The sequence below is a fragment of the Coffea arabica genome, chromosome 2c (assembly GCF_036785885.1).
Source record: "Coffea arabica cultivar ET-39 chromosome 2c, Coffea Arabica ET-39 HiFi, whole genome shotgun sequence".
Lineage (NCBI taxonomy): Eukaryota > Viridiplantae > Streptophyta > Magnoliopsida > Gentianales > Rubiaceae > Coffea > Coffea arabica.
The window spans coordinates 37,456,253-37,479,110 of NC_092312.1; the positions used below are offsets into that span (position 1 = coordinate 37,456,253).

The 22,858-nt window shown below is 35.0% G+C and overlaps 2 protein-coding genes across 9 annotated transcripts; one reads left to right on the plus strand and one right to left on the minus strand.

The window, feature by feature from the left end:
* The first annotated feature begins 309 nt into the window (after positions 1–309).
* Positions 310–17,805, plus strand: LOC113727287 (CSC1-like protein At3g54510). Of its 8 annotated transcripts, none has more exons than XR_011839437.1 (11): positions 310–804; positions 1,222–1,362; positions 3,386–3,449; positions 5,556–5,768; positions 7,739–7,909; positions 8,832–9,130; positions 10,561–10,840; positions 11,014–11,292; positions 12,980–13,213; positions 13,774–15,337; positions 17,270–17,422. XR_011839437.1 is itself a non-coding variant. In XM_072075863.1 (11 exons), exons 1-10 carry the CDS (start codon positions 521–523, stop codon positions 15,183–15,185), a joined length of 2,016 nt encoding a protein of 671 aa, XP_071931964.1. In that variant the 5' UTR covers positions 310–520; the 3' UTR covers positions 15,186–15,225; positions 17,270–17,422. The 8 variants fall into 8 exon arrangements, 6 of the variants coding, with proteins under 6 accessions (XP_071931964.1, XP_027107157.2, XP_071931963.1 ...); XR_011839438.1 differs by having other exon boundaries at positions 15,135–15,337; XM_072075863.1 differs by having other exon boundaries at positions 15,135–15,225.
* Positions 17,806–18,118: 313 nt separating this feature from the next.
* On the minus strand, positions 18,119–22,463 carry LOC113723216 (F-box/kelch-repeat protein At3g06240-like). The gene is made up of 3 exons (XM_027246392.2): positions 22,274–22,463; positions 20,678–22,014; positions 18,119–18,582 (listed from the first exon to the last, which is right to left on the minus strand). The coding sequence occupies exons 2-3, from the start codon at positions 22,003–22,005 to the stop codon at positions 18,447–18,449; spliced, it is 1,464 nt and encodes a 487-aa protein (XP_027102193.1). The 5' UTR covers positions 22,006–22,014; positions 22,274–22,463; the 3' UTR covers positions 18,119–18,446.
* Between the last annotated feature and the right edge of the window lie 395 nt (positions 22,464–22,858).

The window sequence follows — 22,858 nt, forward strand, 5'->3', positions numbered from 1 at the left end:
AAAATCTAGATTATTCTCAATTAGGTCCTTCAAAAGTTACATCTACAATCCCAATGCTACATCCCAAAAATTCAAGGTAAACCACATCAACATGTTCACCCCATGCTCAAGGACAGAAGCAAAACATAGAGATCAGTTGGGGGAAAAACGTTGAATGAGTTGATAAATTCTCGAGGGGGCCAAACTTCATCTCTTGAAGGACCTAAATGAAACCATTTTCTTTCACAAGAGGAACTTTCACAATTCTTGAAATCATGGGGGGTCCCAATTTTCTGATCAACCGCTACATCCTTGAACAACCTGACTCTTGCCACCCCTTCTAGTCAATTTGCGCCACGTACAGACAGAGGTGGCAGCAAGCTCTTTCCTTCGCGACTCCGAACGCGCTACAGTCCATACTCTTCAGTCTTCACCCTTAACTGCCATAACCAAAACTGAACAATTCTTTAACAATCCAATATTCCAACCGAACTGCAATCAATACAGTTCCCCTCCACATTCCCTGCATCTGTGGTAAGAGATGAAAGCAGAAAATTTGCTGGCATCAGCCAGCATCAACATAGGAGTAGCCATGTTCATCCTTTCACTATTTTCCATACTGAAAAAGCAGCCTTCAAATGCACCAATATACTATCCACGTCGCATTTCTCTGAATCACCATATCTTTTTGGACGAGCGTTTTACCTTTTCCCGATTTCTTCCCTCACTGGAATGGGTTCGTCGCGCATCGCGAGTTTCCGAAGGGCAGATTCTTCAGCAGTGTGGTCTTGACGTGCTCGTCTTCATTAGACTGTTTAAATTCGGGTGAGACATTAAACCGGTACTGAGGTTATTATTGTCTGTTTAAATTCGTTTGTTTTATAGAAAATCTGTCTTGACCTGTTTTATTTATCTGTTTTATGGCTAGTGTTTTGTCATTAACTTAATTATAACCTTAAACAATTTAATTTATTTGAACCTCATACTCACTGGTCTCGGTGAGAGCGAATTGATATGAAAGTCAAATATGCTCAATAATATGTCTTTGTGCTGCACCTGTTTTATACAAAATACTGAATTAGTGTTTGTTGTGATATATCAAGGATACAATGGAGATATGAGATTTTGCCATTATTTTCACTAGTTGAAACTTTGATGTTGTGCACTTTGAGATAAAGTTTTCCCAATAACTGATGTCAATTGATGAACTTTAGCTGACCTTCTGTAGTCTAAAACTTTCAGGATCAATTTTTTCACTGTTTCCTGTGTTGTTGGTGTATTGGTTTTGCTTCCACTTAACTATATTGACGCTGACAGACTATCTTCACAATTTCATTCCGTGAATTCTTTCACAATATCTAATATTATAGGAGGTTCTAACAGGTAAGTTAATCGGACTCTCTGGATGCATTTTAATCACCATTGCAGTTTTTTTTTTTAATGTCTCGTGAATGTAACTGATGTATACCTCAATGTCAATCAGATTAGGAGTTAGTTTATCAGACTCTTGATGCATTTTATCACCGTTGCATTTTTTTTAAGTGTCTTGAATGTACCTCTGTGAAATAGATTTGGAGTTAATTTGCATACTAGTTATTTATTGAGTTCTTTGGTTTAAAGATGAGATATACTAGGTATAAAGTATTAGTGGCATAATTGTACTGATTGCTTTTTACTTGACTTCAAACTAAAATGTCAGTCTCATTCAAGAATTTTTATTGTAAATGCATTTAGTCGTCTCATCTTCCTTTCTCTCTTTCTCTGATGTGTTGTCATAGAGAAATAGAAAAGGCTAGAAGGAAAATCATTCAGAAGTGTGGAAGAGTTATAATGGAGAGAACGTATCGACATCTATTAGAAAGAGAGTCAGAGAGATATATGCATTGCATTTTAAGGAACTACTGATAATTTGTGCAACTATCAGAAGTATGTGGCTTGGCAATGCCAGCTTGCTATGCCAACCATCTAACACCTAGTTTGGACTTTGATCAAGGAATATGCTCATTACTTGATGTTTTTAGGGGATCATACATGTGTCAAAGTCATCACGATTCAAAATCCTAGATTTTCTCCATATGTTATTACTAGCAATACCCCAAAAGTTTGTTGTGGTTTTCTACTGCAATTAACAATGAGGACCCTCTTTTTAAGCTGGATATTTGCTCGTCAAGGAAGAGTTCTCAGACTTGGCAATCATTTGGCAATTTTCTTCTATGCACTTCTTTTAGAAACTGTGGAGAGAGAAATGATAATTAACTTCATTCAAATATGACCAGAATAAAAATTAGCATAAAAACTCACTACTAAAACAACTACTATTGTTGAATATGAACCAAAAGCTTCTGCTTTTGTGATCATTTTGCCACAACTCAGTATCCAATAAGAAGATAACTGTGTCCTGCATCTGTGGATTGTACTGCATTGGTTCCTCTGCATAAACTCATGATCTCAGAGAAAAGAAATTTCACTTGGAATGTTGCCGTACAATGGCAATTACAAATTGTTATAATGCCATACTGTTGTAGTCTTCTAATCTGAATTTTTTTTGTGACTGGTGATGAGATGTCACTTGAGGCAATAATGATAATTTGATCAAGCAGCTATCCTATGCTGCTCTCTTTAAGTCTGTATGCATGGTGGTCCTCATAAAACTGACTATGGATCCACACAAAATTGTTGGTGTTTTCTTTTTGCTTTCTGTCAAGAGGTATGTGGAGGACATGAGATACAATGGAGCATAATGAGAACAAGACTTGTAAAAGATAGAGCTTGGCCTTATGTTGTGTGCTTGGTGGGCAACACTGGTACCATGGGTGTAGAATCCTGACTGAAATGCTCTTTTTTCTCCCTCCTCCTATCCTTGGCAATAGGTTTAAGGAAAAAAATGGGAAAAAAAACTTGTCAAATTAGTATAGCTTTCCATGAATGCAAGTGACAGTTAATTGAAGGGAGTTTGTATAACTTTTTTTTTTTTTTAACTTTGTCATTGGATTCTCTTCTCTATTTAATTCTTCTTGGATGTTAATTTTTGTAAGTGGTATATCTGTGGTATCCTTTGTATTGTTTTCTTACTTTCCTTTTTATTGTATCTTGAGACACTATTCTTGAAATTGATGATAAGCAGGCAATTCTTTTTTTCTTTTTGCATGTATTTGTTTAGATTCATCATTGTGGCTATGCCATTGTTTTTTTTTATAGTCATGGCAGTCCTCTTTGTTTATTGTCTATTAATTTCTTCTCCATCAAACCCATGGTGTTGTTTGCACACTCTGACCACTTTTGTTATGTTCACAACATTCTCTTTTTGCTTGGATTGATTTTTAACCTTCAATCAGAATATTTTGTTGGTAAAACCTTCTTTAATTGGATGTTGTATATTATTCATTAATTTGTTTGCTATTTGCAGGCTGTGGGTGCATCTTTCTTGCTTGTATTTTATTTCTTGCTATGGATTATACCTATTGTACAAGGTATCACTATGCTCTGATCTTTACACAGTAATATCAAAAGTGTTCTCAGCAGCTCCAGCGAATCAGTATCTTATGTTTAGAGTTCCCATAGTGATGGGTTAATTTTCCCCCGCAGTTGGTATCATTTTTACTAAAAACAGGAATTATTGATAGACATTCCACCTATCCCATGAGACACTAAAGCTAAATCTATAAGGATTCATGCAATAATACTGCCATCATATATGTCATCACATGCTGTAAACTGTTTTACTCAATGAATGGCTAAGTAGCTTAAGTAGAAGGGCTGCATCTGACAATGAAACTATGTACTTTTCTTGTTGGCATGACTCATTGATCCATTGTTTTCCTGAATCCAAACAGCAACTACTGGATTTCTGTAGCTTTGATCTCTAATCTATCATATCCTCGGAAGCAAGTTTTGGGGATGGCTTCTTATGTAGTTTGATAGTTTAAATGATAAAATTATGCTTGGCAGCTGAAATTCTGTGTAGAAAGATAAAAGAATGGTTAGAATATATTTCTATTAAGAGAAGAAGAGAGATGGTTAGAATATAGTCCTATTAAGAGAACAACAGAGCATTTTCTTCACTCACAGGAGTATCCATAGTCTATGCAATGGGCATATATGTATTTGAGCATTTTCTGTATGAAGTTTGGTGCTTTCTTTTTCCGATCTCTGAAACCTTATTTATACATGCTTTAACTGGTAATCTTCAATTCGAGAGGGCTGTTAACAGCCACCAAAAAAATTAGCCTTTGGTCATATTTGTTTTAATTTACTATTGGTACTTGAATCACAAAGTTTTTCCCCTCTTTTCTTCTGGGTTTCCTTTTAAGGTCTCAATTTAGTGACTGGTCATCTTAGATTGTGAGTTCTTGGCAAAGAACTCCGAGCTTTGACTGTCAGTTTCATGCTTTTTCTCAGTAAAGAAGTTTGTACTTCAAGTCCAATGCTTAACCTTTACATCGTTATATCACCAAACTAAGAGGTAGAATACTTCTGTTAGTGTTTCACGATTAGTAGATCTCAAGGAACTTGAACATTTAGCATTAGATTGTTCATGGAAGTCTTCACCTGGTCTGGATTTGAAAGATTGCGTAAAAGATGCAGGACAAGAAAAATCATCTAAAATATTGAACGAAGTCGTTCATTTCTAGAAAATCAATGGTCCTGATAGGGTCCAAAAGTATCATGTCTGACATGTGATGGAGATGTTTCTCTAAAACATAACCTTAAAAGGATTGTCAAAGCTTAACTGAGCTTCAAAGAGCCTGTTGTCCTTAAATAAGTTTGAAGAAAAGACAAATAAAAGCTCAAAGTGGTTGCAAAAGAAGAAATTGTTGTTCAAAACCAATCAAAACAGTCCAAAAGTTCAAATAAAAATCAAGAAAATACTTCAACCATCTTGAACCATCACATTGGTTGTTTGACATGAATTTGAATAATTTGTAGTTTGATGTTAAGAATTAGTTTCCTGTTTTCTATATCCAGAAGTATCATGGATTGTCACTGTTCTTTTAAAACTTCTCTTATTGGAAAGGCATAGTAGTTTCAAGAATTAAAGAAAGAGAAAGGGACATATTTAGACGTTCAAATGATGCACAGTCAGAGCACCTAGGGGACAGCATGACTTTTTCCTTAGATTTGCAGTAACAGTTAGAAATTTTATGAGTAGAGTAGTCATAGATGTTTCAATGTTATTTCTCGGAATCCCTGCATCATGTAGGTAAGATTCTTAAACATGATTTGTAGAAGTGATGTAACACAAGCAGGGACTGTCTAAACAAAAAGAAAAATCAAGGACAAGTACTGCATCGTTTCTTGCATTAGTTAGGGGGTCCAATAGTGAATTTATTAAAAAGCAGCACACTGAAGTAAATGCATGGTACTATATTCTCATCTTTTCATTCATACAATCAAACAACAGTTTTAGAAGCTCAATCTATCCCCATTGCTGAATATGTTCAGAATGGTATGATTCTATTCAAAGGTAGATCAGTTTGATGTTCACTCTAAGGTCATATTTCTTTTCTCGGAAGTTTTTCTTTTAATTTTAGACAAGTGGCTTTAACAATTGGTTCCTTGCTTCATTTTTTGGTCAGGAATATAAAGATATCTGGTTGAAAAGGATTCAGCAGCTACATAACTTAAGGCATCGACCAGATCAATTCACTGTCCTAGTTCGAGAGATCCCTTTTTGCAATGAGCACAAAGCTTATGGTTGCTGTGTGGATCACTTTTTTTCTAAACACTATCCATCTTCTTATCAATCATATCAGATTCTGTACGACTGCGAGGAACTCGAAAAGTTGCTAGTAAGGATTATTCTCATTGTGCTGCTCACCAAAGAAAAAAAAAAAAAAAGAAAGATCTCCTTACACTGATCTTGATACATATTTTGAGGAGTATATTTGTCCCTTTGGAACACACCAACCTGAGATGAAGGAAAGTAATAATCTGTTAGACTTTAGCTGTAAATCAATGTTGATTAATGTCCTCAGTTTAGCAGCCTCTGACATTTTTCTACGGTTAAAATGCATAGGCTTAGAATCTGAGATCCATCTCAAAGGAAATTTGAAATCAAGGTACTATTATCATGGCTGCAGTTGAAATATCTATATGTTGTTTATCATAGAATATTTCACACTTGTCTTCACCAGTATGCTCAATTGATTAAGGGATACAAAAATGTATGACTTTATTTGCTTATTGAATATGTACTGCATAAGTGTAGGTGGTTGGCTAATGTTTGTTACTTTGTTATGTTCTGAGTTAACCAAAGTAACAGTGTATCCTGTCTACTGGTCACTTCCTTTTGAGTTAATAGTTGACCCAAAATATGACAGTTTATTTGGTCTTAAGTTAGTAATGTGTGCTTGTACATTATTCCGAAAAGTGCAAAAGGAGGGGGGATGAAAAGATTGGAATCAAATAATCAGTAGGTAGAGGTTTTATTTCAGGTGGTATTCCCTCCCTTATTAGTAGCATCAGTGTTATGTACAGTGTCTTTTCGCTTCTCTTTGGTAGTCAGTGCAACAAACCGAAATTTTTGGATGTAGAGATTAATTGGGAGTCCACACTTCTAAATTTTCATTTCTGTAATTATGGAATTTGCCAGTATCAAATTTTCCACTTTTATGTAAAATGTCAATCATTCTAAATAGCCTCCATGGCCTCCATTCTAAATTGCCTCCATTATGGAATTTGCCAGTATCAAATTCCACACTTAACTTCATTCTAAATAGCCTCCATTATGTAAAATGTCAATCATTCATTTCTGTAATTATGGAATTTGCCAGTATCAAATTTTCATTTCTGTAAAATGTCAATCATTCATTCTAAATAGCCTCCATTAGTCCGATTGTGAGGGTTAATGGATCCTCTGTTACATGAGCTATTCTTTTGTGTCAGGAAAGTCGGATGTGAAGTTAAGTTACACTGGCATAGAATGCTATTTGCACTGCTCTACGCTGTATTTATGATTTGGCTATGTTGCTTTTCTGTGATAAGAACAGTGAATGTCTTGCTGACAGGGGTTAAGAACTGCAGAAAGCATTTTTCTTGGATGATTGGATTGCATTTAATGAAATGAAGTAACTTAAATATACTCCATACCGTACAAAGTTTAAAAACTACATTTCAGAAAGAACCTGTTTATGCTATGCTGCAGGTGCGTTAATAACAGTCACATGTTAAAGTTAAAGCAAGACAGATGCATGACATAAGTGAAGCTAGCTCTAATTTGCTTAATACATTGTAAAATGCAATTGATTGAGAAATTGCCCACCATCCTAATATATATTTTTGTTAAAATTAATGAATTTCATTGACATACATTACGAGTCTTAATTGGTAGTCATATTTCTAGCACACTATAAAAATGAAATGTTTTTAGCAGATTGTTATACAAATTCACGTCATTCCTTTGATTGTAAAACCACTGAGTAGCTTTATCTTTACTAGGTATGGGTTTGGAGATCATGGTTTTTGACTGGATATTGTAGTTTAGATTGTGAGTAGAGCATGTTAGATCTGAAAATGAAAGCATGCCTGCTTTTATTTCTTCACGTACAAACCCAAAAAAGTTGGTAGTGCAATCATTACTTCTCGCTGATGCATGGGCACAGAGATTTTCTTACCATCTGGAAGAGGAAATTCAGTGTAACACTATGATAACATTTATTGTACCATCCTTAAATTTTCGTTCTGTATCTGTCAGCTTAATCAAATATCTAAATGCCTATTTCCTGAACGACTACTAATCACAAGATAATATTGGATGTAGATTCATGGCAAATCAATCAGAGAAAGGATTGAGAAATTGACACAGCAGTCATTGACTAATAGATATACAAGACGATCAGATAGCTCAAAAATAGAAATACTCAAAGAAATGCTTCAAGATGTGTGTCATAAGATACGACACATAAGGGGTGAGGTGATGCTTTCAGAAAAGGTAAAAGTAATCATCAGAATCATGGTACTATACTCTTTATTGAGTACTGTCATCAGTATTGGCTATTATTACTGGACAACTTATTCTTTTCAAATTGAGATGTGATTTACCATTCTGGTGTTTTTGGTTTAAACTTTGCAAGTAAAGTTCATGAATAAAAAGGGATTTTCTTCAGTTACTGGCAAATCATAGAACATCCAAAGATTCTTGTCAAGATTCATGTTCTGCTTTAGTGTTTAATGTCTGTGGAAGTGCAAAAATTGATTGTTGATATTGCTTTCTGGCTAATGTGGATAGCTTTGTGATTGCTTCTGCTATTTCCTATATTTTATACTCCACGTTCCATGAGTGGCTTGAGGAGAAGATTGCTCATTGTGAAATTATGAGAAACTAAAAAAATTTTCTCCATGTTACACAGCAACGGCTTTTTTTATTTTCTTATTATTATTATTTTTTTCAACTGTCTGGGAAAACTATTTGGTGGTGCAATTTCCCAAACACCTTCGGCTAAAACATTCCCTTGCCAGGAGGCAGATCGAAGCCTAAAAATTCCTAATTATCAAGATGACCTATCCTAGATTACAAGTTAGCAACTACATTGCATGCTCTTACTCTATACTGAACATTGCAGCTAGCAAAGCTTTACAGTCCCCGATGATTGCTAGAGCTAGGTAATGTGAATTGTTTCTTGGTTAAAAGTTCTACTGACAATTAGGAATCAGTTTAAAATTCAAGATTTTCACATCCATGTGCCATGCATGTTCTAGGCTTCGTCTGATGCCCCACATTCATGTAACATCCATCACTGAGCATATCAGTTATGCTCCCAGTGTATCCCAAAGTTTGTTGGACGAAAAACATAAATTAGTTTGTCAAGAATTTTTGATATTCAGATTTCTATTGTCATGCTTCATTTGTGTAGGAGTTGCCTGTTGCATTTGTTACGTTCAGGTCTCGCTTGGGTGCTGCATTAGCTGCCCAATCTCAACAGCACTCAAATCCTCTAGTATGGATCACAGGAATAGCCCCAGAACCAAGGGATGTTCTCTGGAGTAATTTGGCAATTCCTTATCGACACCTGCCGCTGCATGAAATTGTTGTCTTCTTGTTAGCATCACTTCTCACAATATTCTTTGCCATCCCTGTCACAGCTATTCAAGGAATTGCAAAATTTGAAAAATTACGAAAATGGTTTCCACCTGCAATGGCAGTGCAATTAATGTAAGATTTCTCATCTTTGATATTTGTGATTGAGAATCCTGCTTGAAAATGGTTTTCAGAATTAGCTGATACAGTTAACCTAGAACTGCACATAGCAGACAGCTTAAGTTTGCAGCAAAACTTCTCTATCGCTACCCATAAAAGAAACTATGTGCTTCATTCATTGCTATGCCAGTATCTTATCCTCTGTGCACTATCATGTTGCTCTACCTCTTTTAAGTGGAGGACAGGATAATGTACAAAATGCTATCTCACCAAAATTGTTCTGCTCTTTCATTCTTTAATGATTACCAGGATCTGTTGCATGATAGAAACAGGAAACAATGTTTTTAGATCACAATCAGAGAGGTTCAACTCTTACAAAATTGGGTGCAAATAGAATATCATTGGAACTTTCAATTTGTATAAATTTCTTTTCATTTGTCTGCATGAGAAAATTGAGATAGTAAAAGGGTTTTCAAAAGCTATACTTGTTTACAGAATAATCCTTGATGGGCTGAGCTGAAAGGAAGCTATTGCTGCTATATGCTAAGTTTAATAAGGTAGAAAGAATGAAGAAATAATTTCACCTGTTCCTATATGCCCTGTGTTTCTTTTATAGTTATTCCTGCAGTATTTTCCTTAGCCTGCTGAAATATGTTTTTCCTATGTTGTTTAACATACTAAGGCACATGGACTTTCGGCAATTCTCTAATTTTAGAACCTATCGCTAAAGAATCTATTGGCTTTTGTTTGTATGTGTTTTTCCTTTTTTTACTGTCTTATGCGCTAGAGCCTCTTGTTTTCGAGAAATTGTGGCTTTGGTGTCTACCCTCATAAGAAAGGAGTTTGTAAAAATTTAGAATCTGGAATGACAATGAAAAGCATTAGCAGTTTATATGTTGCAGTTGGATAAGCCCTACTCTCCTATATGTAATGATATCCTCGGAGAATACTCTGTCCCTTGCCTAAAAAACTCATGTCACAAGAGGACTTGACAAGAAAAAAAATATTTACTGCATTAGGAATTCAATGAAAGGAAAGATCAAGGAAAGAAAAAAGAATACACCAAAATGCAGGTCCTGAACCTAAGCTGGTCCTTGTTATAAGTGAATACATTGAAAGAACAGCAAATGATGAATCACGAGATAATTTGTGACTTAATATGCTCATTTAAAAGTTTGTGCTTTCTAATTATGATTGTTTTCTCATTTTAATCTTCCTAAAATTTTGTTAGGAAGGGCGAGATGACTGGACATCTTCCTAGGGACTCAGCCTTTTTTTTTTTGTTGGGGGGGGGGGGGGGGTGTTTAAAGTTGATATCCATATTCTACTTTTGGCATTTCCATCCAATGTGATTGCATGATTTGAGTTTTTGGTAAGACCAGCAAAACTGATCTCCTGTTTTTTTTTTTTTTTTTTGTTTCTCTGGCATGTACTATTTTCTCCAGACCAGGACTAAGATCCATTGTGACAGGCTATCTACCAAGTGTGATTCTGAATTTTTTTATTTACATTGTTCCCTTTTCCATGATTGCTATGGCACAAATGGCGGGTTATATTTCAAGGAGTAAGAAGGACATAAAAGCTTGTAATATGGTCTTCTATTTTCTTGTGGGAAATGCATTCTTCTTAAGCTTATTATCTGGATCCTTACTAGACCAAATTGGGGAATCTTTCACTCATCCTAAAGATTTTCCCGGTCATCTCGCCGGTGCCGTTTCTGCCCAAGTAAGAGCAACTTTCTGGATATTTGCTTTCTATTTCCATCTCTTGTATGGATTGAACATGAGACAATACAAAAAAAAGACCCTTACACTTGAATTGGTGGTTGTAAACATTGTTTGATTTAAAGAATTGTCTTGTTTAATCCTTGCTATACTTCTTTTGGTGTTTTGTTTCAGGCAGACTTTTTCATGACATACATCTTGACAAATGGGCTGTTTGGATTTTCTTTAGAGATTCTCCAACCAGGATTATTCATGTGGAACTACATAAAATCCCACACATGGCACCGCGGAAAGAGGAAAACTGCATATCTTAACTCAATACCTTATTACCGAATTATTCCTTTTGTTGCTCTCTCTATATTGATTGGCATGGTATATGCAATTATCTCGCCCTTGCTTCTGCCATTTCTAGTTGGCTACTTACTGCTAGGCTATGTTGTTTTCATTAATCAGGTTATCTCTTTATCCTTCAAGAAATCATTGAGAATCTCATACTTCTGAAATTTATCACAATTTGCATTCCTGTCAATTTTCAAACCATGTGATGGTCTATTTGTTACCACTGTTATAAACAGTTCTGATAATGCTTCTCAGTGCATTTGAAGTTGGAACAAAATCTTTATGTGGAGTCTTGCTTATATGTGCACTCACAGACATGCTATGATGAGTCTATGCATTACATGAATTCAACAGGTTGTTTTGCTGTAATAAATCTAGAATCAGATATGCTGAAAAAACCTGTTATGCAGCAATGTTTTAAAAGGTAAGGAGGGCTGGGCATTTAATGTCTGGCTAGACAAGGCAAAAGCCATGCCCCACAAATTTTGACTTTTTTATATATTTAAAAGATAAAAATATAAGAATACTAATATATATATATATATATATATATATATATATATATATATAATAGTTACAAATAGAAACAAAATCTCGATAAAATTAAAGAAAATTACAAAACATTATAAGAAAATCACAAACCTAAATTTAATACACTTTTGTTAGAAATTATGAGATTTCATGACTGCAAAGTGTTCAATTTATAAGGCTAATGCTCAATTGCTTGAACCTACAACCTATGTTCCTTCAGAAACAAAATCATTAAGTATCAAAATTTAAAGTCTAAATCATACATTAGTCATCTAGTCTTGTTAGTAGAAAATAACAATATCTGGGCATCAACAACAAGGAAAAACAGTGTTAAAAACAAAGTCATAAATGCTTCTACATTGTATTTTTTTCAAAAATTTTGAAAGAGAAAACAGATGAGATCCATTTTTGAAAATCACTAAAGAAAAATAATGAGATAGGAAACTAAGATAGGACGAAAGAAAAACAAAGTCAAAGTTCAAACTTAAAAAACAAAAGAAAAAGAAAAAGAAAAAGCACCAAATGCCCAAACATCAGGTGTACGCCCTGTAGCATGGGGCGAATGCCCAGTAACACTTGTGCCCCATTCAACCGCGTTGGGGCATTTGAGGGTCGCCCCACCTCAAGGACTCGCCCAGAAAGCACCTTTGAAAACACCTATCCACAAAAAGAATGCATAGGTTGCTCTTGGTTTTACGATGTGGGCAACTGTGGCAAGAGTGCAACATGCTGCTTCCTCTAAAGTAAGCAAAACTTTATGCAAATACCTTAAATCACCATTGTTCACAAGTTGACAACAATACATAGGCACTGCTTTGACTCATGGATGGTTGTTGTATTTACAAAATGTACCTTGAATTGAATAAACATTAATTATTCGTTAAAACATGGGTTGTGGAGTAAACATTAGGTACTAAGTCAAATTGTCATCCATGAATTTAGTTGTTTTGGACTTACTCGACATCCAAGAATAGCATGTCAAAGACATACATTAATTTCCTGCCTTTAGTCTACACAATGAAGCTATTTAGCACCTGTTTTGCTACCTTTATAAGCTTTCCTAGAGTGAGGAACATTTGTCTATTTTGAATAGTTTGCTGGTGAATGGAGAATCTTTTTATCCTGAGGTAGCTTTCATCTATTGCTTACCGATGTCTCCTGCTTGTTTTCATTATCATGGCGATACAGGTCCACTTTATACAACTAGCACAGTGACTATAATCTTGGAGTCAAAATATATTCATAACAGATGTCCTGCATTTTATGGCAGATTGAAGATGTTTACATAACTTGTTATGAGACGTGTGGTCAATATTGGCCATACATTTATCAGTACATTCTTGCTGCTCTCATCCTAATGCAAATAACTATGGTTGGTGTCTTTGGACTGATGTCGAAGCCCTCCGCATCCATTTCTACAATTCCTCTGCTTCTTCTCACTTTCGGTTTTAATGAATACTGCAAGAGGCGGTTTGTTCCAACATTTCACAAATACTCTATGCAGGTAAGTTTGTTTTTCCAATGCTTGTGGTAAACTATTTGCTCTTCTTTCTTAATTTTCATTCTTAACTGACACTGCAACGTCCCATTTCTTTTAAGATTTCACCACTATACTGCTGCCACAATTTAATTTTTTTGTTTTTTTAGGCTAATGTAGAAATGCCTCTCATGTGAAATTTATATATCTGCGAGCGACTTGAAAGTGAGACTGTTACTTCAGTCATGGACATTAATTTATTGCAACACTTTTAAGAAAAACCTTATAAATGAAGATTATCCTTAATACAGGATATCCAGTACAGAGGATTATAATGAGGTTTGTTTGAGAACCACTATATAAATGGAAGTTGTTGCTTTCAATAACAGGCATGAGGTTGTCTTCCGTCATGTTTCTATGTCATCATAACTTTTCCCAGGTTGATAATCAGCCTGATAAAAGATTTCATCGATAACTTTCCTGCAATTGTTACGATTTTTTATACATCTAAAGTTTTGTGTAAGAAAAAACTATCCTTGATCGATTAAGTTTGTCTTACATCTTAAGCAACAGTGTTTCTGTCACAGATTGCTAGATTGATACAAAAGAAGAAATATGATGAGAGAAGAAGAGAACAGAAGACAGAGAGAGAGAGAAGAGAGGATTTTTGTGTAAAATAAACATAAAGAAGTGTGCTGTCACTTACTTTAAATGTTATTAAAAGATATCAAGCATAGCACTGTAGTACCCGAAAAATATGGTAACGTCCTGGCTCAATACTGTAAGTGGTAAACCAATCTACTTAACTAAATTTATCCATGTCCGTCCATGAATGGATGGGTATGGGTATTTTAAATTTTTGTAGATGGATATAAATGATAAATGGGTATAATTGGGTAACCCATCAAACCCAATTAACCCATTTAGAATTCTCTTCCTCCAAGTCTCTTCTCTTCCCCTACCCTTTTTTTTTCAAATTTTTTATTTTATCATGATGTTAACTACTTTTGTTTCATTATTATTATTATTTGTTGATTTTATTTTATTATTTAATTTTCTTTTAGTTTGTTAACTTGCTCATTTTTTAGCATTACCAATTTATGATAAGTTTTAGTCTCTTTTCTTATCTTTCTAAAATGAAATTTTAAATTTATATATGAAAAAAATGTTAGGGGTTCAAAATTTTTGGATTAAGTTTTTATATTAACTTTTATTGTACTTAGTTCAAATTTTTTTATTCTTATTATTTAATTATTAAATAATATGTAATTTTATGACATAAAGTATCAATGAAAAAAAAAATTGTAATTAGGTTTATTGAACATTAGAAGTAAATATTTAAAATTAATAATGGGTACAAAGAGCGGTATAAATCGATAACTTAGTTTTCAAAAATAAATTTAAATGAGTTTACAAAAAATTAAAATAAATGGGTTATAAATGGGTAATTGGGTTATCCAATTCATTTTTTGACTTACCTATTTATACCCATCTAATTAAATGGGTATAAATGGATTGATTCACTTATACCCATTACCCATTTTATCGAACCCAAACCCGCCCAAATCACGCATTTTGACACCTCTACTCAATACCCTGGAATCAATGGACTTGCTATCAGAAGCTGCAATAATTTTATGCCAACTCAAGCTCCTCTATATATGTTATGTACCTATTGTTATATGCTTCGTTCTGTTATGTAAGACTGGGTTTTGAGCAATTTTCATTTATATTGGAAAGCTTATGGTCGCAATTCAGACCTTGTCCAATAAACCTTGGCCTTATTTTTAACAAATTTGGAAACGCAGGACAAGAAGTCCATGAGTCATAACCATTGTCTGCCTCTTTGATATATTGAACTCTTGCATCTTTTTCCTTGCTTCTCCATTTGGCAAGATATTCCTGCAAGACAAATATTTAAACTTTTAAATTCTGTCTATCATCAAAGGACCATAGGCGATCTGCTTTAACGAAGGCTTTCTACTTCCAGTCTTCATGATTGGAGATAATATTCCTTCTCTAAAGTCAGGGTTGTGAAGGTAATGTTCCTTCTCATAGTCCAGCTTTGATATCTAATGATCTTCATATATGAGGCATACAAAGAATATGCAGATGGTATAACTTGCAGTTGCAAAAGCTTTATTAATGCAGGTAAGAGAAAGATAAATCAGTCTCCAATGATCTTCACCACTCTTTTTTCACCTAATCACCATTATAAGTGTGTGATTTATTTTTATAACAAGATCTTTAGGTGTTACTCCGACTTGCTAGTTGCCCAACTGTACTTCCTTGCCTCTTTGTATGCAGCAACTTGAATTCTAAGATATTTATGTCTTTCAGCATCTCTGACTTCAATTTCCCCACCTAGGGACTTTCTGAGCATTCCCTTTTGAATCATTCTGTATTAGAAACAAAATATCTAACAAACAATAAGCATGGTAGTTTTGGCCAAGTGCATGAACATGACACACTCTGGATGTCTCTTCCTGAAGCAAATCTCGCTATTGGATTTTGGAATCTCCCAAACCTATTGAATGAGACTTTTATTTACTAGTGTAATTTGTCCTTATGAATTGAGCTGCGAATCCAGGTGACATCTTCCTTTAAACTTCTTCCTTTGATTTCCCTTTTTCTTTTTCTTTTTTATGGGGGGGCTGGGGGGATTGAGATATAAACTTCTTCCGTCCCAGAAGATGTGTGAGTTGACTTTCAATTATTTTAAAGTCCAAGTTAGCAAAGAAGAAATGGTAGCCCCATCATAAAATTCCTTTTGCTCTTGGTGCTTCTCAGTAATCAAAGATGCGTAGCAACCGAACTAGTATTAAATCTGTTATTTGTCTATTCAGCTCAGTAGAACATCCATTTGCAACTGACTGCCACAATGAAGTCTGCAAAGTGCCATTTCTTTCTGCCCTCTCACCTCTAGCATATTCCACGTAGTATCTAATTGCATCCTTTCAAGTTTCTGCAGCAGGAATACAAAGCTTAAAGAAAGCTTAATTGGATACTGATGTGGTACCACAAAACCTGATATCTGTAAGGAGAAAACATCATCTCATGTACTGGGGGAAAAAAAAAAGCCATCATCAGTAATCATTCCACATTCCCTAAATGCGATAGGAAGGCAACTAGTATTGCTAAGCAGCTGCAAGTCAAGAAAAATCGGCTCATGTAGCAAAAGAAAAGCTGAATTAGATGAAGTAGTTCTGGGGTGTAATTTCCACAACTTATTCTATCCTCCTTTGATGAGGAGATTACTAAAATATATCCTAGTCACTCTCTCAATTACTGCCAGCTCATTTCAGACTGCAAGTTTCCTCTTCTCCTACTTGGCATGAGCCTCTGTAGTAGGAGGATTGTCATTTTTCGTCACAATATATGAACCAGGGACAAGAAGGTACTACTGGACACTGTTGTCTCTGCCTCAATAATATAGTTACATCCCTCTAAAGATGTTTGAGAACATAAATATGTGGGAGATGATAGGATATTACATCTCTGTGCAGCAGTGTACCTAACTAATGCAAATTTTAAACGATATTGTTTCTGGTTTACCTGCCTGCACCCATGAAAAAAATACACACCACCAACCACTAGAGTTGGGCAAAGTCATTTAAGAAAAATAGGAATCTTAAAATCTAACGTACTTTTAGCAAGATAAGCAGCATGAAGACAATTGCCTACTCAGATATGATCAAATCTTGTAGTCAACATATCACTGAGCAGCCTTAAGATGAATTTTGTTGTGCCTGCTCTGCCTTTGTGCAGGTATGTCTACTCAGGGACTTTTCTAGTTTCTTGGTTATCTAAAATGTACATAAAAATTTTCAGAACTTTTTGTTGAAAAAATGTGGTGCGGGAAAGATGTTTCATTCATTTAATACTAAAACTAGATATATAATAGACCTATTAGTTAACATTCCATTCCCGACTTTGTTAAGAGAAGATGCCCTACTTGTTTTATATCTGCACTTGAAGTTTTGCATTGCGTCCATTATAGGTTATGTTATACTTCCTTGAAAATCCGATTTAAATGCTATTATGAATAGTGAAGTGATTTTCACCTATATCGTCTTGTTTCAGGATGCAAAGAAAAATGATGAACTTGATGAGCAAAATGGTGTGATGGAGACTAACTTACAAAATGCACTTGATGCTTATTGCCCTCCTTGTTTGCGACCTGTTGACTTTGAAGTTGAAGAATCTTGCTCGACACAGCCATTAATATCCCCAAAATGACTCACGTAGTATGCTCATTTTCCTATCTCGATTCATAACCATCTCTTGGATGCTTAATTCACAAGATACAGAATGCAGCTGCCATCGATTTCCTCGGTGTTAAAGAGCTTAAGTAGAGGTTGTCGAAGAATCTGTTTGATATTTTAAACACAACTACAGTTCAATCTCGTGTGAAGCGTTCCTCAGTTGTACTCGTCTACTTCATTTTGAAGAATTCGCGTCATTTTAGTGGATTCTTCCCCGGCTTGCTGATGTTTTCAGTTTCACTCGTTGTGTAAAGGTTTATATTTTGGACAGAATTGAGCCATCTGATTGATGTTTTAACTATAGTTCATAAACACACTTTCGTCAATCAAAATTCTGGAAGTACTTTCCTTGTAGATTAGAACTGGCATGCAAGGAGTTGACAATCTGGGCCCTTGAGTTTGTAAGAATTGAGCAAAAATTTACCTGATGTTGAGAAATATGCATAATAGAATCAAACATAGCTTCAGCTTATGCATCCGCTGGCAGCCGTTGCCGGACATTGACACAAAACCGCAGAACCATGCAAAAAATACTCAGCCTGATATACGCAGAAGGCACTGCAAAGGACTGCGGAAATAAAATGCAATTCCGACTGGTATTCACCGTAATCCAAAACCAAAGTTGTAGTTGTTGAGGGGACATGAAAGCAAGTTGATTCGTCATACATTGATCTATCAAATGCCATAGTTAACAAAACACAAATTGGATTGTTAGTCATGACCAATAGTAACACTTTGCCCCAAGGAAAAGCAACTGGGAACTGCAGTCACAAAAGAAGTAATTTTGACAGCTCCAAGAATTTCAGGCAACCTATGTTCTAAGGGCAAATAAAAATAGGACCTAATAAATATATTAGTAGTCTTTTTAAGTCTTAAGCTTCAAATAGCTACACCCATTCATGTTTCAAAACATTGTTTCTCTTCAAGCACGTCAAAAACTAATACCAAGGCCAGTCTCCACAATCACAAACGTCCCTCTTGATGCACTTCAAAAACTAATACCAAGGCCAATCTTCACTATCATAATCATCTCCACTCCAGTAAGTTGAGCTATCAGAAGGAATATTTGCTTTATCTTCTTCCCTTACGTAAAGAGCTTTATTCTCACCTTGAAGTTTAATCCTTGCGCACCTGCCCCAGATAATGAAATTCAAGAATCAGAGAGCATGCAACATATTAATCAAGGGCGACAATAGCTGATAAAAAAACGGAAATATCAACGAATGTTGTTGACCTACAAAATTATCAGATTCTGTCAAATACATGAGTACAGAACTGCTAAGCAGGTAATACATATTCACTTTGCATTATGCAGCACAGTGTCTACCTGCAAAAGAGTGCAAATACTCTTCTAATGAAAATCTTCTAAAGGAGAACTCGAACATTGTGATCAGTGATACAGTCCTTTATTCTTTTGAGAAGAAATTACTTTTCAAGAATAAAAATTAAATCTTTTATGCACTGCCAATGTGTACACTTGTAGATCTAGATGGATGCTATATATGTAAAGTTTAGTGTTTAAATTTAAATTTAGATCATGTGACATGCGTCTAAACCTGTCAATGTAGAAAAAATTAATCCAAGAAAATAACTACCATCCATAAAATGGTACAGAAAACGATTGAGATATTGCATGACCACAATATGATAGATATCTATAACCATGCATATTCTTCTGTTTCTCGTCAGCTAGAATGCAAAAACTTTTAGAAAGAGTTCAAACTAAACAGTCAGAGATGCTCTGGTAAGGAAAGTTAATACGTCAATGTTCTAGTTGAAAGTTTTCAAGGCATCAATCTGCATAAAGTACATTGCCCTGAATGATCATTCGGGATCAGAAGAATGACAAAAAGGACAACTTCCTGAATCCAGAGACGTGTCATTTTGACTATATAATTTGATTTATCAGAAGCCAAATCTAAATCACAAAAATCTAAGAACAAACTGTGGCCATGACATACTTCTGCCAAATGTGAAGATCAGTTCCATGATTTGGTAAATCATGATATAGGAACATTCCTATTTGTCATCAACAGGCACACACACACACACACAAAAAAAAGTAGTTGCCAATTACTTTGTCATATTCACGATTTTAATGGACAGATGCTAGACTATTTTCTCTTAATTTTATTTTCTATTTTCATCTGTCTTCTTCCTTTCATTGGTAGAACAGTATAAAGCATGGAACTAGATAGAACGAGTAAGAAACAATCATAGACATGCCAAGAATAAATTTATTGTTACACAACTAACATCAGAAGGTTGGCATTGCATCTAGATTTTTGGGTTTCAACAACAATAAAAAGAAAGTTGCTACCTCTCAATTCAGCTAGAAGTCTGACATCTACAAGTCGCTCAATTTGGTGGAACTAATTAGCAGCACATTTTGGATGGCTACCATGACTGCTCTTCAGAGGCATCATTATTGGCAAATTTCAAAATTTATATATTTCACCACAGCCAGGCTGAGAATATACTTTACAAACACAAAAACCAAAGACAGATGATATATAAAATCTGATGTAAGATCACATATAGGCATCCTTTAAGTTAATCAGTCACCTGATAAACTTACAATTAAGTTGAAGTTGCTTCTATCAAAAACAATGCTCATTTTTTCAAAGTGAAACAATAGGACAAATGCACTTATATGAAACATGGTTTCCAACTTGTGCTCAGAAACTCGCAAGGTTCCGTCTACCTGTCTCCTGACAGCCTCTGCCACTACACCATGTCAAAATTCACTTGACACATCTAAGTAGCTATTACATACATAAACAAACAGCTCTTTTATTTTACTAACTCTGTTGTGACACTTCAAACTGAATAACATTAGCCACCTGGATATTCGACTTGAAGCAGATTCCCCATTCTACAGAGTGTCAGAAATATCAAAATCATCAAATAAACATAATTATGTAGATACTAAACAAACAGAAGTGTGAAAGAGCAGGTATTCTCATGTTCTGAGAGATAATAAAAGTATATCAAAAGGAACGACAAATTATTAACCAAAAACATATATGAATCAACATCTTTAATGTATAGTTGTCTGCCAAAAAATGAAATTCAGGTAGTTTCAATAGGAAATCAAACAACTAGATTTCTTTATGGAAAACTGAAAGAAGGCACACTCTTGGGAAAAAAAAAAGAGAATTAATGGTACTTAAATTGACATGTACAAATGAATCTCATGTATATAAGGAAATTAATGCACTCTTACAATGAACGGATGTTGAACACCCTTATATTTTCTTGCACAGCTTCCTTGAATGAGAAAAAGCTGGGAATCAGAGAAACAGCTTCACATTTCGATCTAGTCCCATAAACTTTAAAATAACTGCGTTCTTTGCTCTTCAGATCATAATGTATCAACATATTCTTGGGGTAATGAAAAATCAACAGTGATCCACATCTCAGGTAATTAATCGGATGGTACATATAATTATGCTCCCATGCTGACTTTCGGATCTTAGCCAATTTAGTCCAAGAATCTTGAACACCATACTTCTCCATCACCCAGAAGTTAATTGAATTATGACTAGCATGGCATAAAAATAAATCACCTCTTAACACACCCATGCTCATATGTCGTACATCACACAAGGCAAACTCAAAATTCAACATCTCAAACATTGGTGGTGGGAAGTTCTTGAAGCACTCCTGATTAAAGTCAAAGGAAAGAATGATGGTTGAACTGTCCCAGCCCTCCTGCAACCAGTGAAGATTTCCATTCAAGTAAGTTGGTGATGTTAATTTACCATAATAAGAAGGTGCATACCCAACATTTTCCCAAGATTGTGTGCCAAGTGTGTGTATTTCAGCCATTCTACTTGAATACATTTCTCTCTGTGCAATAGGGCAATCAATAAGCCTCTTAATCCCCGTATCAAATATTCTGATCACTTTATACAGGTTGGTATTTCGACAAAAGCCAAATCCACAATCCACAAAGTTTTCATAAGCCTTATCACCCTCTGGAATTTCTACATATTCACCAGTGACAGGATTGCATACCGCCACAGGTTCATTAGCTGAGGGTTCAGACAAACAGAGGAATCCATTGTAAGAGTTCACAATCCTGAACTTTTGATCTGTGAGTTTCAGTCTAACACGACGCTTCTTCTTCACAGCATCCATTTGAAGTGCGGTTAGAGGATTGCGTAAAGGGATCCTCAGTTTGACATCAAGACTTAAATGAAGTTCTTTATCACATCCCAGGCAAGACTTGAGATCCATTTCAGATGGATCAATCAGATAAAGCGTTCTTGGCACACATGAACTGTCCAAATTCCTGATTAGAAGGCTAGTCTGCGATCTTGCATAGTGTATCCTAGCAAAGTGAGGGCTCAAGATCAGGCGGCGCCAAGCTTTGCAAGTGCACTTGCAAACAAGAATTCCCTTGAGAGGCAATCTTAGGAGAATATCAATAAAGATATGCTCAGGAATATCCATTATGGAAGCACTGAAAGTTCGACTTTGATCATCTGCTCCTTTAATGCCCTTCTCAATCTCTACTTTCACTGAGTTCCTCCTCCTTTTCAAATCCATCTCTAATATCTGCAATTCAATCCAACAAGTAAAAAGCAAAACGAACCGCAATATCAGCAGCCCTTTTCAATGAAAAACTAATTGCAAAATTCTCTGTAGATTAAAACTCACACATTTATCCAAAAAAGAGATTAGAACTTCAATTTAAGCCAAATTTCTCTTAACCATAGCCATAAATCTATATCTATAATTGTTGAACTTGAACAAGATATTAGTAATATATAAAATTAATAGATCAAAAGGGATGATGGGGGAAGACAGGAGTCACCTTGAAGGAGGAATTGTGATCAGAGTTGCATGGAGAAGTAACTGATTTGATATGTATCACAATTGAACCAAGTTTTACGGCAGTAAAATTTGGCGGGAAGTTTTCCAGGGGTTGAAATGGAACAATGGCGGGAATTTTGGATGGCCGACTGATAGATTGACATGACTCTATGCAAACGGCTGCGGGGCAATCATTCCAGAAAGAGGCAGCAATAGTGATTTTGCTTTGGTTTTTGGATCGATTTTATAATTTTTCTGAGTAAATTCATTTTCATTAACCACCAATTTTGCTCAAATATGACGACACGAAATGGGGTGTTTGCCACTGGCCCACTTCTTTTATAGTAGTAAATGTTTTGCTGATTAATAATTGGCAAATATATTGAGAATAATATGCTCCGTTTGAATTAGTTATTTTTGAAGATATTTTTAAAATATTTTATTGTATAATGTAATTGAAAATTTTTTACTATAAATGAGGTTGATTTTTAGACTGTTTTTTGTGTTTTTGAAATTGTTTTTGATATTTTTGAGATTGTTTTTGTTTGCATATTACTGTAACATTATATATGAAAATCTTGTTTTT

What these genes read in the sequence shown, in the direction of transcription:
- LOC113727287 (XM_027251356.2), top strand. Translation starts at nt 521, where the DNA reads ATGAAAGCAGAAAATTTGCTGGCATCAGCCAGCATCAACATAGGAGTA. An exon ending in CCGGTGCCGTTTCTGCCCAA is followed by an intron (nt 10,841 to 11,013) that starts GTAAGAGCAACT and finishes GTTTTGTTTCAG; the next exon opens with GCAGACTTTTTCATGACATA. An exon ending in ATGTTGTTTTCATTAATCAG is followed by an intron (nt 11,293 to 12,979) that starts GTTATCTCTTTA and finishes ATTTTATGGCAG; the next exon opens with ATTGAAGATGTTTACATAAC.
- LOC113723216 (XM_027246392.2), bottom strand. Translation starts at nt 22,005, where the DNA reads ATGGATTTGAAAAGGAGGAGGAACTCAGTGAAAGTAGAGATTGAGAAG. An exon ending in GTGTTCAACATCCGTTCATT is followed by an intron (nt 18,583 to 20,677) that starts GTAAGAGTGCAT and finishes TATCTGGGGCAG; the next exon opens with GTGCGCAAGGATTAAACTTC.